General features: G+C 51.1%; 6 protein-coding genes across 6 annotated transcripts; 2 read left to right on the top strand and 4 right to left on the bottom strand.

Moving 5' to 3' along the window:
• Positions 1–12: 12 nt before the first annotated feature.
• BDV14DRAFT_188121 (uncharacterized protein) lies at positions 13–1241 on the top strand (the record flags this gene model as incomplete). Its single annotated transcript, XM_073771025.1, has 2 exons — positions 13–55; positions 226–1241. The coding sequence occupies 2 exons, from the start codon at positions 13–15 to the stop codon at positions 1239–1241; spliced, it is 1059 nt and encodes a 352-aa protein (XP_073630581.1).
• Positions 1242–1301: 60 nt separating this feature from the next.
• Positions 1302–3416, bottom strand: BDV14DRAFT_20248 (DEAD/DEAH box helicase). The gene is made up of 2 exons (XM_073774047.1): positions 3137–3416; positions 1302–3084 (listed from the first exon to the last, which is right to left on the bottom strand). Exons 1-2 carry the CDS (start codon positions 3404–3406, stop codon positions 1363–1365), a joined length of 1992 nt encoding a protein of 663 aa, XP_073630582.1. The 5' UTR covers positions 3407–3416; the 3' UTR covers positions 1302–1362.
• Positions 3417–3560: 144 nt separating this feature from the next.
• Positions 3561–6072, top strand: BDV14DRAFT_168894 (uncharacterized protein). The gene has a single exon (XM_073767932.1). The coding sequence runs from the start codon at positions 3692–3694 to the stop codon at positions 5774–5776; it is 2085 nt and encodes a 694-aa protein (XP_073630583.1). The 5' UTR covers positions 3561–3691; the 3' UTR covers positions 5777–6072.
• Positions 6073–6222: 150 nt separating this feature from the next.
• rscE (putative RSC complex subunit (RSC8)) lies at positions 6223–9137 on the bottom strand. Its single transcript, XM_073767933.1, has 3 exons — positions 8774–9137; positions 8132–8619; positions 6223–8078 (listed from the first exon to the last, which is right to left on the bottom strand). Exons 1-3 carry the CDS (start codon positions 8865–8867, stop codon positions 6636–6638), a joined length of 2025 nt encoding a protein of 674 aa, XP_073630584.1. The 5' UTR covers positions 8868–9137; the 3' UTR covers positions 6223–6635.
• Positions 9138–10017, bottom strand: BDV14DRAFT_168897 (uncharacterized protein; the record flags this gene model as incomplete). The annotated part of the gene is made up of 2 exons (XM_073767934.1): positions 9494–10017; positions 9138–9429 (listed from the first exon to the last, which is right to left on the bottom strand). Coding segments are annotated over exons 1-2 (476 nt in total), but the record flags the coding sequence as incomplete, so codon positions are not given.
• Positions 10018–14545: 4528 nt separating this feature from the next.
• BDV14DRAFT_168899 (sugar transporter family protein) lies at positions 14546–16530 on the bottom strand. Its single transcript, XM_073767935.1, has 2 exons — positions 15420–16530; positions 14546–15366 (listed from the first exon to the last, which is right to left on the bottom strand). Exons 1-2 carry the CDS (start codon positions 16305–16307, stop codon positions 14758–14760), a joined length of 1497 nt encoding a protein of 498 aa, XP_073630586.1. The 5' UTR covers positions 16308–16530; the 3' UTR covers positions 14546–14757.
• Positions 16531–16886: the final 356 nt, after the last annotated feature.

Below are 16886 nucleotides of genomic sequence, written 5' to 3' on the forward strand. Positions count from 1 at the left end.
GACGGAGTAATCATGTACCTGCGGAAGTCGCGTTTTGGCGTATTTTCGCGTCCCGGTAAATCTTGCCGCTTTGGGCGCTGTCGGCGTCAGGCCTCGGAAGGCCGCCGGTGGTAGTTGTTCCGCAACTATTTCGTCGGAGCTATCTACAACCCGCAAAACATTGCGCGCAGTCAAGGATGGGCAAAGACTTTGGTTCATATACGATACTAGGGAAACACTCACCAGAACAATGGCGCAGTATTCTCCGCAGCCTCCTCCGCGAATCCTCCTACCTCCCTGACCCCGTCGCCCGAGGCGCCTCCCAGGACCAAATCCTCCGACGATTTCGCCGATTCCACGAAGACAAAAGAGATCACATAAAAGAGGACACCGAAAGATTAAAGAATCTACACCGAGAATCCAGAAAAACACTTTACCTCCTCCAACGCGCAAATGAGGGATACCTAAAGTCGCTAGAAAAAGTGCTGAAGCTAGCCTACGGACGCACAGGGAGACGGAGGACAGAATTTCTCAATAAACTACTCGCGCTCGATGCTCCACAGGACTCGGAAGCTGTTGATTCGCTTGTCAACAGACCGGCCATGTTCGAAGAAGGGTGGGAGCCGCCGAAAGTGGTAGTGGAGTTGATGAATTCGCAAAGGAACAATCCGTTCGTCAATCAGATTAACGAGCGCCGTCTTGTCAAACGCAGCGAGCCACCTGTTGATGTGAAGAACTCTTGGGGTCGGCATATGCCCATGGTACGTAAAAGAAATATACGTATCCGGTGGTACAATGACGTCCTCGGTGCCCTGCTTCCTCCTTTGCCTGACGCCGAGCTGCAAGTCTTGGATGGCTTGATCGCTGGCGAGATCCCGTGGAGTCTGCCCAAGAGGAGAGCGAGGCCACGCTCGGAGGTGCAAGAGGCCAGCGATAAAGACCCGAGAGGTGAGGCGATACGACAAGTCCTGACTGACGGACCGCAAAAGGAGGGGACCTTCGGTCCCTACGTTGATGGACGTCCTCACAACATCACAAGGCGGTATATGATTCGACTTTGGCGGCGAATTTCATGCTTGGTCCCACGCCAGCATTGGGATGCCGAATTCAAGAAATGGACATTCAACTGGGATTCCATGTCACAGCCGCAACTTGCTGTTTCTGCCAAGGAAGAAAGCGCGCAAGAGATTTTCACTGGTCTTCACACACCACAGCAAAATAAACGAAAGAGACACCAGACCGCCATAAATCCCGTGTCGTGATGATCGAAATATTCTTGAGCGCCAATCACCGTGCAGATACCCTCTATGTATTTATATAACCACATACCCAACGCCCAAGCCATGATACAATCTATAATACAGTCGGATGAACACCGCAGGATCAAGCTTCAACAGGCCCAACCCGAACCTCACCTCGTCTCCGTAAAGCTTCAAAATCACGAATTTTCTCCTCCTGCTTCGCACGCCGCTTCCGTTTCGCCGCAAACCTCTTCTTCGAGCCGAACCGCAGCTTCGTGATCAAGTCCCCTGCTTGACCGCGCGTGAGGTCACCAGGCTGAATCTCGCCCTCTCGAATCTTCGCCGCATTCAAGAACTGTACCTGTGATGGAGACGCTGCATAGCTCCGCCATCGCTGGCGTGTAGAGATATAGCGGTCTTCAAAATGCGTCGCTGCATATGTATCGGCTGCGCGGACGGCAGATTCAAAGTCCTGCGTGTTGGCGACGCGCCGTGGACGGGTGTATTTCTTGGTGCCTTCGGTCGAATTGAAAGACATGACATGGTGGACGCTGTACTGTGACGGTTCCGAATCCTCTTGCTTCTCAATCGTCAACCACCCCGAGCCACCGGAGAGGAGGTATCTACCTTCGCCGACCCTAACCCAGGCATAGTGGCTGAGGGAGCGGATGTGCTTTTCGGATTTCATGTCCTGGATCAGGTCGTAAATAGTATCATATTTAGTGAATGTGAGGTTAATATTATCGGATGGCTCCATCTCCATATCAGAAAGCGGGAGCTCTTCTGACTCTTGACTCCGTTGTTCAGCAGATTCCTTCATCTTTCTCATATCTTCTGCAGTTTCATTATTGACGACTTCATCGGGATGTAGACCGAAAAGCGTAGGGGTGGAAATGACGCCTGTATCTAAGGTAGCTACCATATCAATGATATGACAGTCCTTCTTGCCGGGATATAACCGGAGGCCACGCCCAATCATCTGAATAAGAAGATTACGGGACCGCGTCGGCCGCGCGAGCAGTATGCAGTCGATGTTCGGTATGTCTGTGCCCTCCGTGAACAAGCCGCAGTTCAGTAGGACCGGAAATTCCCTTGCTCTGAATTTGTCTAGCTCGCCATCTCTTATTGCTTTTAGCGTATTACCTGTAATATACCGAGCATCAATGCCGTGTCGTCTGAATGTCTCAGTCAACTGCTTTGTGTGTGCGATATCGACGCAGAATACCAGGGTCGATTTCCTCTCCGCTGCGCTAGTCATCCAGGCCCGAACCGTGATATCGTTGGTTTGGAGAGTATTGACGGCTTTGGACAATGAACCAAGGGCGAAGTCACCAAACTTGTCTTTCTTGACGCGCGAAAGGTTCGCTTTCGATTGCACGGTTGTAAACATGGCGTTAGCGAGCCAATTGTCGTTGATCATATCTGTATAATCCTTGTGGTACACGATCTGATCAATGGCCGCACCCAACTTAAGCCCATCAAAGCGCGAGAATGTAGCGGAAACTCCAACCAGAATAGGCGATTCCGGTGACTTCTCGTTGAGCCCAAAGTATCCAAGTGCCGTACGGTATGACGGGGCGACAATATGATGCGCCTCATCCACCAAGACCAGTTTAAACCGTGAGGGATCAAACTTCGCCATTCTATCACCGGACGTAAGACTCCTCACAGAAGCAATAATGATATCACCGGTCCCCGAGGCGACGCGGTTTCCCATCTCAACCTCCACGGTAAGGTTGGGATATGCGAGGCGACAATGCCGGTATGCTTGCTCGACTAATTCGCGCCGATGTACAATGATCAGCGACTTGTCTCCGATGGTATTTCGCGTAGGGATTCTTCCAATGAGCTGGGTAAATATGACCTACAACCCGCCAACTGTTAGCGATGTCTGGGAAGAAGAGAAGAATACTGACCGTTTTACCGGCACCCGTGGCCAAAGAGACACCCAAGCGCTTGTGACCCTCTCCAACGTGATCTATTACCGCCTGAATACATTCTTCTTGGTAATCGCGAAGTTGAATAGCGGGTGGTTCAAGGGGAGAAGCAGTCGTAGCTACCGCGGAGCTCCATCGTCGCGGGGGTCGTATAAACCTGGTTCCTTGCACCCAAGAAGGCCGAGCAAAGCGCGCAAGGCACCCGCGCGCCAGGCTCAATCCCAGTCTCCGGAAGATAATATATTCCATCCAGAATCCGTAGACTTGTGAATGTCAAGACAGCGCGAGTCTTGCCTCCGAAAACCAGCGGACGATAAGAAGACAAACGGTGCAAACAGGGTCTTATCGCGATAACAACTTTTTCTCGGATCCCAAATCCCGCGACATTCGTAGGTCCTCTTGCGCTTGTTCCCATGAGGAGTTCTGTTTCAAGTTTTGGATATCGTGCCATTGGATGGACCATGGTCGGCCTAGTGATTGCAAACTCATGTCTGAGCCGCCATTTCACTTCTTCCGACCTCCGATAGCTCGACCATGAGCAGCTCTGACGTCTACGAGTCGGACGACGATGACGAATTATCGGATTCTCCTGTTATAACACCAAGGGCCGAAAGAGGCACGCGCACCAAAGCACTGAAGAATCTTCGCGCATCATTACCGCAATATTCAGTCGAAGCATATGAAGAGCTCCTCCACGAGACATTCGAAGGCAAGCCCGATCCGAAGGAGACCAATTTCAACACAACGCAAGATGGGGTCGTGATTTGGACGCCGCAGGAGAAGCGCACACTATTCGAAGTGTTGGATCGGAAGGGAAAAAATGGGATTCGAGAAATTGCTGCTGTGATTACGTCCAAATCCGAGCTTGAGGTCCAGGAATATATCAGGCTTCTTCAGAAGGGTGTGCGGCGGCAGAACCTCAATGATAGTCATTCTAGGACAGCGATTCTGGGAGATATCTCGGCTGCCGCTGAGATAAGTGACGAATGTTGCGAGTTACTCGATAAGTATGCTGAATTTCTTTGTTTGGAAGAGCAGAGGGAGGAGCAGATAGCTGGTAGCGTCAAGCACGACGGTCTATGGTTCATCAACGGAGACGTCGCAGAGAAGCTAGAGACAAATACTGTCGATGAGTACTACGCAGGCGAGGCCGATAAGGAATTGTTAGTGCAGGCGAACGAAGCAATGGATACAACGTTCCCATCACCAATCGACGTCGCCTCTGCAGTTCAATTCTTCAAGCTCCCAACATGGATCCTCCTCTCAGAACGTCTCTTCATGAACTTCGGCGGCCAAAAGCTCGAGGACAACTGGAACAATGTAGCCTTCAAAGGCGAGACACCCTCAATGACCGCCGATGTCGTCACCGAATTCTACGAAATGGCCCTCAACCTCACCCGCCGCCTAGTCCACGCAACACACTTCTTTGCCTCGTCAAGAGTCCGAAAGAACAGCAAATCCAGTCGACCCACGGCAACAGTCATCAAAGCATCGGACGTCAGAAGCGCAGCACGCACCCTCAACATGAAAAGCGACAGCTCGGATTTCTGGGTCGGACTAGCGCGACGATGCAGCCTCGACGTCGAAGACAGAAGACACAGAAAGGGCTGGAATCTGGTCCAGTTAACCCACGATGAAGTCGAAATTTTACTTTCCCAGGAGTCATTACCGAAAGAACCATACGAGAGAATACCAAGTGCGATCCCGAGAACACGCTCTAGTAGTATCGGAAGCGATGCGTCATTAGACCCGCTAGACGAGGACTCGACGGACTCTGAAGATGAACACGCTGAAGCAGTTGATCAGCAGCAGAGTGCTGTCGAGAAATTGCATTGCTGGACTACGCTTGGACTGAAACCTCCGAATTTCTCAACCAGCCATATATCGTCCGATCAAATACCACAAAGGCCACTAGGCAAACGCAAAACAGCAGAAGAGCTCGTCGACTGGCGAGACAGGACACTATGCCGAAGTGAATGGGAGGAATTCGGCTACGAAGCTGAAAGTCTAGAAGATGCGTTTCAGAACCAGCGTAAACGACCGCGATTGACGTCGCTTCGTCCAATATCCGGAGAAGACCTGGATGATGGGAGCCAAGAACCGAAAGAAAGATCAGAGTCACCTTCAAACTCAAGCTCAGACTCGGATTCGGACTCCGAAGCAGCAGCAGCAGAAGAAGAAATGTATCCAACAGCAACCACAACCCCCCCATCGACAAAAACCAAAACCAACCTAAACCCAATAACAAACCTCAAACACCTCTACCACCCGCAAGAAGATCCCACAGACCTAGACTCAGACCCCGAATTCCGCCCAGAATCAAAAACAAAGGGAAAGAAAAAGTCTAGACTGAACCCTATCTCCCGAACAAGCTCTCGCAAACGGACACCCGTGTCTTACGCGCCGCAACCGTTCCCGGATCTCGATTTCGATGTTGATATGGACGTTGATCGTGCTGTGTCTGATTCTGGCTCTGGCTCTGGCTCTGATGGTGCTGAAGATGATGATAACGTCAATGATCTACCCCCAGAAGCCGAGGATGGTGACGATTACGAGGACGAAGACGAAGAAGATAACGAGGAGGAGGAGGAGGACGACGACAACGACGACGACGATTAAGTCCTCGAACAAAACAAGACCTACCCGTCTCCAACCGATGAATGAGACGCGGTTGTGAAACAGGCACAGCACGTCCAATACTCCAGAAGGGGAATCTCGTCATTGAAAGGCCATCAGCGGTTGAGATTGGTGCGTCTAAGTGAAGACAATCCCGTATATGCGGATGAAGATGTGTATACTGTATTTGTGTATGTCTATTGCATTTACGGCGTTAGCGATCTCGGGATAAGTGTATTATCATCTTGAGTCGAATTGAATGGATATTATATCATATCACCTTACGAAATCATTCTACTGTATTCCTCTGCAACTCCTGACGGGAATCAAGCATCAGACCGGACGATGTTGATTAGGTAGGTTATTCCAGCTTCCAGCTTCCAAGCACGAGCTCTACTCTGTAAGTGCTCCGACCCGCGACTATGGTAAATTCAGCGAGCAGGATAAAGGTTCCTAGAATCCGTGAAATTTAATGTAATTGTATAGCGAGCAACGAAAAACACACAAACTCCCAATAAGAAGGAACAAAATAAGATGAAATGAGATATAAAGAGATAAAAGCGCCCTTTTCCCCTGAGGATCCATAAATAAAGAATTACCAAGTCACGCCTGGCTGCGACCGACCGTTCCGTTCCTTCGTCACTACTGCCACACCCACAAATACCAGACCAGCTCTTTCTTTTCTTCAAGGCCCGTTGCTTCTAGACCCCGCTGACTGTCTACCGCGCCGAGTCTAGCCTCGCCTAGCCAGAAATGTTGTACAAAACAGATAGATTAAAGAGGTTGAATCCGGAGAGATGTTGACATCCCAAGATATCGAAAAGAGATCAAATCCATTGAACGCAAAAGACTAAAAACGATCTCACAGATCCAGAGTCTTAAAGTCTGCACCTCCCGCCGCGCTCAGGGGCTGCGGAGCACCGGCGGCATTAACGCCAGACTGGAAGTTATACCGGTTGTTGATTCCCGCCGTCGCGGCGTCAACAATCGGGTCATTGTTGCCGTTGGGGCCGCGTAGGCTGACGTTCTGAAGAGAGTCCTGGACCTCCTTTACGCGCTTCTTGAAAGCAAGACGGTCGAGGAAGAGTTGCTGGCGGGCGAGTTCGAGCTCGCGGCGCTCGGCTTCGATGATCTCTTCCATCTCGTTGAACTGCTGGAGCTTGATTTCGAATTTCTGGAGGTTGACGTTGACGGCTGCGGAGACGAGGCGGGTCATTTCGCGTTCTTCGTGCGAGGCTAGGGCGCCGGCGCGGGCTGCGGCTGCGCCGAGGGCGACGGTTGCGAGGGAGGCCTTGGGTTGCTTGTCGGAGGGTTCTGTGGATTGTTCTTCACGGGTGGTGTCGACGTCCATAGAGTCTTCGCTCTTGACGGCGGTGCCTTCCTTCTCCTTGCCCTTGTCTTGGGACTTGTCTGAAGTAGGGGCCTTCTCGAGCTGCTTCTTGAGCTCCTTTCGGATCTCATCAACTGATCGGCCAGCGGCGGCAGCGGCCACTGAGGGCTCTGCCATTTGAGCTAGGAATGCAACGACAGAAAGGACTGGGTTCTCGACGTGGCTAACGGGGTCACGGCCTGGACCGGCTCGTACCTCAGGGCCGTCCGCGAGGTATTGGTCTTCGATTTCAAGCTGAAGGAACTTCATCACACACTCTTCCCGTGTTCTTGTGCCAACATGAGAGGCAATCTGCTCCCAGTTGTCATCAAAGTTCTCAAGTCCCTCAAGAAGCAGCACAAGCTCTGAATCCGACCATGGAGCATCCTTATCGGGAACTCTTGAGTAAGAGTTGTCCTCAAGCTTGACAAAGTCCGAGGCGTTGTGGGTTGAGGGCATCCGGCCCTGCAAGAAACAGTTGGGGCAGAGGTCGTACTTTGAGTCCGGACCACTAGCACCAGCAGCTGATGTAGATTTGGCATAGTGGAAGCGAAGGCGCGTGCAGTCGATACCACAAGAGAAGCATTGGAACTTCTTGCGCGGCTCTTGCGATGCAGATTCCAATGACTTTGAAGCTTCTCCAGTTCCATTAGCACCAGACTCTCCGTTTGCCTGCTTCTCCTTCTCCTCGGGCGCCGGTGTGACCTCCTTGCCCTTGTCATCGTAGATGTTGCGGCGGATCTCGAGATTCAGATCAGCCTTGGTCGCGGGTGTGGCAGAAGCAGCGCGGTCGGTGGCTGGTAGAGGCTTGCCGGGCTTGACGAAGGAGTTCGGGCCAGGCTGGAATGGTTGGAGACCCCGCGGTGTATCGGCGACAACTCGGAAGTGACCGGTGAAGGGGGGTCCGATGTTGGAGGGTCGTGTTTGGGGGTCGACCTAAAGAATGCGGTATCAGTAAAAGGTCACTCGCGACGCTAGCGGCAACTCACTTGGTAGTTGATCAAACCCCATTGCTCGAGGAAAGAGTGAACCCGCATGATAGCACAAACATCTCCAGCCAGGTTACGGCGACAGGCTGTGACAGTGAGATACTCAATGGGGTTCAATCGGTACGTGTTAATCATAAAGTCTCTGTAATCCTTGTAAACAGCAGGCGTCTTGCTGCGATTCCTGCCGTTGAAGAACTCGGCCAAAGCCTTCTTCTCAATTGGGTGGATGGTGTGCATGTCGAACCACGTCGAATAACTAGGGAGGATGATAGCATGTGTTTGCGAGACAAGGTGCGAGCGCGCCGAAGCTTCAAGCGATGACTTGGCCTGCGCAGTCTGTTCCTCAGAGCCACCCTCCGCACCCGACTGTGCAGCAACATCCGCTAGCTCCTCGCTACCCTCGCTTTCCTTCTTCGTCTCGTTCTCGGTGCCGCCCATCTCCTCGTCCTCCTCTCCGGTGTTTCTGGGCTTGGGAGACGCGGGGGCATCTAGCGGGTTGTTAGTGCCCAAAGTATGCTCTGTATATGTTTCAATACTTGTCGATGTATTCGCGATTCTGGTGGCATCGTGATTGCGAGGGGGAGGCATGCGCCAGCATGTTTCCCTAGATCAGGGGACAGAAAGTCGACAAGAACAACTCACCAGAGGCATTGACGACATCGCCAGGGGCATCCTGGCCAGAAGCTACTTGAGCATCGTCAGCAGCAGTCCCCGCCATAATCGAGTTCTCATCCATGGTTGGCGATTGATGATCTCGAGACGGGTTCACGTCGCGAGCACGAGCGAGCAAGGGTCCTGGGGTCTTTTGCTGTCGGCGAGCAAAACGGACGGCGGCGCGTGTAGCGCTGATAAAGTTGGGACGTATGCGACTTGGAACGAAGGAAACTGGAGTTCAAGACGCGCGGATTGGGCTTGCAGGCGGATTACTGGAGAACGATCTAGACGATCTGATGGCGTTGAGACTTTGACGCTTCCTCGCGACCTCGCGCCAAGCCCGCTAGCCTAATCTGGTGCTTACGTACAAGCCAGGCTTTCTGCCTGAGGCCAAATTCATAGCCTGAGGATCAAGGCCGCGATCGTTAAGGCGTCTAGAGAGCAGACTATGCAGAGGTCAAGCACTAGAATACCTAGTAGGTGTACGTATAATCAGGTCCTGATATATCTTTGTCGCCATGTACAGATATGCATAGTCGGTCCGAAATTTCATCGACTCATCCCATCGCCCAAAAGAACCTCAAGCCCAGCAAACCAACACCAAAACTCCAACCCATGCCTTGCAGCAGAGTAATCAATCAAGCCTATGAACACGTTAGCCAATTCATCCTTTTACCCTTTCAACCTTTCAACCTCTTCAGAGCTTACAAGACTGTAACGCAGAAATCCCCCTTAATCTTGACCTTCAAATCAATCTCGCGCGGCGCATCAAAGGTAAAGAGGTGCTTGAGCAGCTCATCGGGATCGACGTCCCTGCTACCGTCTTCATCTGCTGCTCCTTCTTCATCATCGTCTGAGATAAAACGATCTGGTTCGTCTGAGCCCTGTCGGAGGGTATGGATTTTGTATCTGTGGGGTCTTGGTTGAAAGTCTGGGTCTGAGTCCGAGTCCTCGGAGTTGGGGGCTGAGGTATCTTTTGGTTTCTCCTGTTGATTTGATTGAGGAGATTCGTTTGGCTTGGTGTTTTCTTGTTCCTTCTCTTTCTTAGACGCGCTGTCATCTGTTGACAGTGATAGAGCAGCTAGGCTATCTTGGACTTGGCGGGTATCAGGAGTTCCTGGGGTAGACCCTGAGGTGTTGTCAATTGGACCCTCATCTTTCCAGCTCCAGCGAGGCATTTCTCGGGTCTCGCGTCTTGCTCTGGGTTGTTGCTTGGTGCAGCACAATAGCTGATGGATGTTGATTATTGAGACCAGCAAGAGAGGGGTGACCGTGACGTCATCCCTCTCGGCCCTTGCCCTAGCTCGCCAGTCCCTCAAGGAGACGAGCGAGTAGGCTCAAGAATTGTTCTTGGTCCCACGGAATCTCCTTAAAGACTGTGGCCATTTAGCAATATGACTGGGGTCCGAAGCTAATCGTAAGACCGATGCGATGGTGTATAATTTTCAGACTAACCGCGACAGCTCGCCGTAGACGGACAAGCAATTTGTACTGTAGGGCGACGAGCAGAAGAACAATCCCTGCGGTTTCCGACCTCGTAATTTCTATGACCAAAAAAGACATGAAAGTTGTGGTCAAGCGATGTACGTATCTCAGGCGTATCCATGGGCTGGACCATGACCGGTTGAAGCAAGTGAATGTCCCATCAAGAAATCGGTATCGAGCGACGCCTGTTCGAGGACCGCTGGTTCCAAAGCCTTCGCGCAAGGTGGGAGTATACTGAATCAGCCTCCCTATGACGCTACCTTTGAGAATAGAGCCATATTTCTACAATCGCTCTGATAGCTCCGGTCTTGGCCTCCCAACTCGTGTGCCAAACTTGGTGAGAGCCTGCCTCGCACTTCCAGGCGTCGAAGGATTGCAATAGTGAGAAGCGGCATCGGCGGCGCTGTCTCAGCGAGAAGAATCTCTATTCAAGCAACGATCAAGTCACAACATCAATCCTGTTTGCGTTGACTGCTTGAAGTACGCTCTGGCGTCGTCACTTTCGCCCCCGGCCGCTCGTCTATATAAACCCGGTCCTCCCCCCTTCCAGTCGACTTCTTCTTTCTTCCTCATCCACCTTTCTCGGCCCATCCACCTTTCTCGGCCTCTCGAGGTCTTTTCTCCTCAGACAGAAAGTCTGAGGTAGGCTGACTATGCCTCCGGTATGACTTCTTAGTCATATATGCCTTGGTTATACCTCCGTCTTTATGCATTAATCTGTTCCCTTTATGCCATGGCGTCTTCCTTGATGCATTCCGAGCCTCATCCATATTGGTCTGACCATGATCTCAAAGACTCTATTTCCTTCCCTGTATGTTTCTGTCGTCTCCGATCACCAGGCACAGGACTTCAACCATCAAGCGGAATCGTATCCACTGGAGGAGCCGTCGATAGAACCATATCTCAAAAGTCAGTGGTATGGAGGAGTGATGAAGACTCTGCTATCCGGGGGGGCAGGAATTGGCTGAGGGTGCGGATGTCCTGTAGAGCGGTCGGTGTGAATCAACCATCGTTGGTACGATGGTCCTTTTGGAATTTTTGTGACCTCTTTCGAGTTCCTCCTTCGTGATCGCGATAAATCTCTGGGTGGACCATATGCGAATTTATGGAAGAAAGGGACGTAGCGAGAGCCGAGATCCAAGTGATCCAAGATTCTTTTAGTTCGCGAGTTCGACAAAATTTCATGGTCGGCAACCGTTGTCTCTTCGCTATCATTCACCCCGCGTGGGTTTACTATGCCTCTTCTGACGCGGCGTTGGAATAAATGGTAAAAAGTGGATGGACTCCAACCATATCGCTGTTGGGGAGTCCCATATAAGCGCGCAAGGCATTTATCGTCGAGAAGGGACAAACATCAAAGTGAAGCTTATAGATTCCGATGCGCCCGGGTCTCCTATATGCAACCTCGATGGACCCTATAATATAGCTGACGACAAAACATCCACACCGAAGCTTTCTTCTCAAAAATGTTCCCTGTGCCTGTCCCTGCAAACCAGCAATATGTCTCAGTGGTTTAATCTTCCCAGTCATTACTGCCAATCGGTTGACTTGAATGCTGAGCAAACACTAGGTTTCGTGTCGAGGGACTCGATCCTACGGATCAATTGTCCCACAGCATTGAGCTGTTAAATCGTGCTCCTTACTTTGTACATCAACTAACGTATCTTAAAGATCGCAAGTGAGTCATGCTGATTGGGCGTGGCAATGCTGTTGCGGATGAGCTAGCGATAAACCTGGAGATGGATGACTCTATCCATGAGGCGTATCCTGGCAAGCCAGTTCTTGTTGTCCACTATCATGCGATGACAACTGAAGAAGATGCCTATTTCGCAACGCGCTGAATGCAATCATGCTCCTGCCAGCAACGCTCGCTCACCACTCTCGGGAATGGGACAAGGGAGGAAATAATAATGAGGTGGACAATAGACCAGATACTGACCGCGTATAATGTGCCTCAAGCGTGTCCGACCACCGTTTCAAGCAAGTACAACTCAGTTTGTCTTACCGCATGTTGCAGCTTTCGCGAGCCATTCAGCTCTCTTTTCTGGTCTCCAGAAGTATGAACTTTCTGTTCTGCGTTTCAGAATTACTTGGAGGGCAAATGGGTCCCAGAGCTAACCAGCGCCATCGTAAGGCGTGTCTCAGGACACTGGGGGAATAGTATACTTCTCCGATCCGAAGACCTACTAAATTCCCGGTCTGTTTTCCAGAACACCTTTTGAAGGGAAGCCGACTGTTATAGTGATTCTCGGAATACTGCAGAGTGTATCAAGGATATCCGGACTGGAGATGACATGCTGCAGCGAGCAGAAGTTGCGTTTATAGTATACACCGCGTTTGGTGCAAGCTGCACCCCGATTTGTCTCGCATCGTTATTGCAACCACAATCAGCGTGAATGAAGCTGGCAAATTTATCGAGCCTGATCTCTGGCCTGTACTGGCTGAGTACCTGAGTCCCACCACAGCGCATGGGTCTCCTTCTCGTCGGAGGTCACCACCAGCTGAAGCCATTTGGTTTTACAATGTCCAATCTGCCATCTGTAACCCATTCTTTGGGTTCATCAGGCTGGGGCACCATTTTACTCGCACGCCCTATGATGAACAGCCCTTCATCCACAATGTTCGTTGAACAACGCAGGATGGTTATCGTTCCAGCTGTGGCCAGTGCCCTCGTCAGTCAGGCATTCTACACCGGCCGGGTCTGAAGGAACCCTTGCATTGGGGAGCTTGACCGGGCCGTGACTCAACTGATGTCACGCGTTCAAGCTCTTGCCTGGCATTCATGCGCATGGGGTCAAGTATCCGCCCACCTTTTTTTATGCGGGATATACGCTGTGTATGACCTACCGGCCTGGCGGGTCTTTCTTTAATGCTGGAGATGCAACGGCTGAAAGAGAATAGCTATCTATAGCTCTGGTCAGCTTCTATCCGAGTGATGTCGAAGGCAAAGACAAGAGATCAACTTACTGACTTTGAAGATATGGTAGAGTTGGAGGATGGTAAGAAGATGATAACACAAGTTTCTGGAAGAAATCAGTCCGGTATCACGAGAATCATGCCCGGAACACATACCTTTCTCGAGGCTAGGCGAGGTACGAACAAACGTATGAAATGGAGGAAGAGTTCTTGAGAGAAGAAGATAGAGGAAGAATGGAGATGTATGAACACAAAAAGAGGTGGAAGGGTAGAAGGTGTAGAGTAAGGTAGGTGAGAGGAAGTAAGACAACATTGAGAAGAATCGTATTCTGAAACTCAGTCGTCCATGGTCAACGAGATGAGCTGATTGAATGCTTATGAGAATCATAATTGTCATGAAGAGGGGAATGAAGAGTAATCGACGGGGTACCGGGAGAAGATTAAATGGCTAGAAAAGGTAGAAGACGACAGTAAACAACGGAATACTGGGAACAAGCTTTTATAACCGAGGCTTGCAATCAGTGATGAGGATGATCAGATAAAGGAGCTTCGCGAGAATAACATGAAAGGATGGAATGATTATAAAAGCACGAAGACGAGGGTAAATACCATACCGAAGTACCGGGATCAAGCGTTTTTTAACTGATGCTTGCAATCAGTGGTGAGAGGGACAGAGAAAAGAGACCTGTCCTGGTGAGTGAGGAGACAAAGTTACGGCAGATAAGAGGAGCTGCCTTGAAGAACGTAGAGAGGTGAGGATGGAGGATGGAGGAAGGTGAGGGAAGAAGAAGAGGGGATTATAAAGACAAGCACGGCGGTGAAGACGCAAAGAGGCAGTACAGACGATATTCCAACAATCTGCACTCATCTCGTAGCTTCTTCTGGGTTCTGAGGGAACTTTCTTAGAAGAAAAGCACGCACATGATGCCGTCCTTACCAACGCAGGCCTTCCGCTGTTTGGAGGTTCGACTATTGAAAGGCTAACTAACACAGTCCAGGAGGGGGAAAGGAGCATATGATACTGACTCCTATATGGCATGGAACTAGGCGTCTTCCTACTGCTTTAGCAAGCCCGGATATATAGAAGGTCCAGTAGACCTAGATCTCTCCGCTTCGCTTCGATGCTACCCAGTCAGTCATCGACCATGAAAACCCCTTTTCCGGGGTTCTCATGGTCGATACTTGCGAGCGCCTTGCAAGTTCAATTTAGTCTCTATGTATGTTGTCCCCCGGGCCATATATCATGCCTGTTGCTGGATCTTGCGGAGACAGGCTGTGGCGAGTGAGGCAGGGGCCTCCAGGGTCTAAGAGCACTGTACTACTTAGGAGGCTATATTATATACTAAGATAGCTTCATTTGTTAGGTACAGCGGGCACTCGTTATATACCCAGGTATCCAGTATATCCATAATCATAAGTATATCCATAAGTATATCCAAGGTGATATCCAGTCCAAATCATCACCATCAACATCATGCCATAAGTCATCAGAACACATAACAGAATCACATAGCCGGCCAGCAGTCCTCTCCAAACCTCTCAGACTCGTTCTAAATCCAACTAAATCCAGCCTACACCTTCTCAACATCACCCCCCCTCTCAGCCCTAACCTCCCCAACATCCTCATCATTCTCAACATCAAAATCCCTCCCCAACCTCTCAGGCCCAAAAAACGTAACCAAAATCGTATACGCAAAAACACACCCCATGAAAATACAAATTACCTTGCCATAATCATACCTCTCCTGTCCCCCCTCCGTCGGCTCAAGCGGAAACCGCTCGCCAATAGTCGATTCAATCGTTGAACTCGCCGAGCTCACGAGGTTACCAAGCTGATAAGCTGTTCCAACAGTGAATGTTCGGATCGAGCCGGGCGATAACTCCATGAGATGAATGGGGATAACGCCCCATGCGCCCTGCACGCAGAATTGCTCGAAGAAGGCGGCGGCCATGATGCGTTTGTTGGAGACGAAGGTGTATGGGTATAGAAGGGCGCCGCCGACTATGCTGATGATTATGATGGAGAAGCGCCGGCCGAAGATTTGAGAGGCCCAGCCGCAAATTGTGCCGCCTGTTAGGGCGCCGAGGTTTGCGACGACTTGGGTTACTGTTACTGCGTTGCGGGAGAAGCCGAATTGGCGTTCTATGAGGGTGGGGTAGAGGTCTTGGGAGCCGTGGGACTGGAAATCATCATTAGTATGACCATATTAGAGCTGGGAGGAAAGAGACGTACCATGAAGTTAAACCCAGCCATAAGCAGCACAAGGTAAACAAGCAACAACCAATGCCTCTTCAGCGCAACCTTCCCCTCAGAAATAAACGTCGACGTAACATTCCCCGGCATCTCAGCTCTAAGCGCCTGTCTCTCCCGATAAGCATTCGTCTCCGGCAAACAAAGTCTGAACGCAATAGCCAGCACAGGCAAGCATCCCGCAAACCAGTAAAAAGGTCTCCAGCCATGCGATGTCGTGCCCACAAGCGCGCGCGCAAAAGCCGTCGCAAGAAGGTACCCAAACGCATAACCCTGCTGCAACAGCCCCGAGATAATACCGCGCGCCTCCTTAGGACAGTCCTCTAGCGCGGTGGCAGCAACATTGCCGTAAAGTCCACCCATCGCAATACCGAAGAGCGCCCGCACAGCCAGGAACTGCTGGTATGTCTGCGTGAACCCGGTCCCGATTTCAAGCGCGATGAAGAGCAAATTGTTGATGACAAACGGCCACTTGCGGCCCCAGCGGTCCGAGGCAATACCGAAGGTAATTGCGCCGACGCTACGGAGCATGAGGACGAGTGTGATTCCCCACGTAATGTCGCTGATTTCCTTATCGAATTCCGCGGCCAGTTCGGACGTGGTCAAAGAGACTGTGAAGAAGTCGAGCGCGTCGAGCGTCCAGCCTAGGAAGGCGACGGAGAAGAAGAGCCATTGCTGTCTGTTGAGTAGGGTGAGGGCTTTGACTGGGTTGGGGGCCTTGCGCATGGGTGGTTTGAGGGTGGGGACTCGGGTTTTCAAGTACTGCATGATGGACTTGAAGCCAGAAGTGTTGTGCGAGGGCGCTGGTTGCGCTTGGGAGGATTCGAAATGCCCAACTGGGGCCTTGTCTGGGGAGTCGAGGTCCGCCATTGTTTCGAGAGTGATAGAGGGGAAGAGGAAGATGGAGAGGAGGAAAAGAAGGAAATGCGGGGTGTGAAGGAACCGAGGGCTGAGAAGAGCTGGCTTATATAGTGCCCTCCAGATAAGCTGGGACAGCCAGTTGGAGCAGATACAATGGTTGGTGGCGCTCGCAACTGCCGATCGATTCCTGAAGAGAACGCGATGGCTCTCCGGCAGGTTTTTTTGAGTTGGCAGAGCCCGGAGATTGAACTAGGTCTGAGAGGTTCACTTGACCGGGACGGTATTATTAGATTAGACAGTACTCGGATATGCAAGGAGTCAGTTAATACTATTACTCTCTAATTTCTACTCAACTACAAAGAATAATTCTTTCACCAGCGGAATTCAACCTCCGGTGCGCTTCCAGAGTTGGGCTTACACTTCTTCTCCAGACTCCGCTTCCCCACGCTCGCACTCGACTGGGGGTGGGTCGCCCACAAGCACTGTCCATTCCATCCACAGAACAATACGACAAGAAAACTCTGTCTTGACCATAAGGTACATCGTTTAGGTTTCCTCTTTAAGACAGGCCCCCCAAGCAGTCCCATT

Source organism: Aspergillus stella-maris, assembly GCF_047715825.1.
Source record: "Aspergillus stella-maris strain CBS 113639 unplaced genomic scaffold BDV14scaffold_12, whole genome shotgun sequence".
In the NCBI taxonomy this organism is placed as follows: domain Eukaryota; kingdom Fungi; phylum Ascomycota; class Eurotiomycetes; order Eurotiales; family Aspergillaceae; genus Aspergillus; species Aspergillus stella-maris.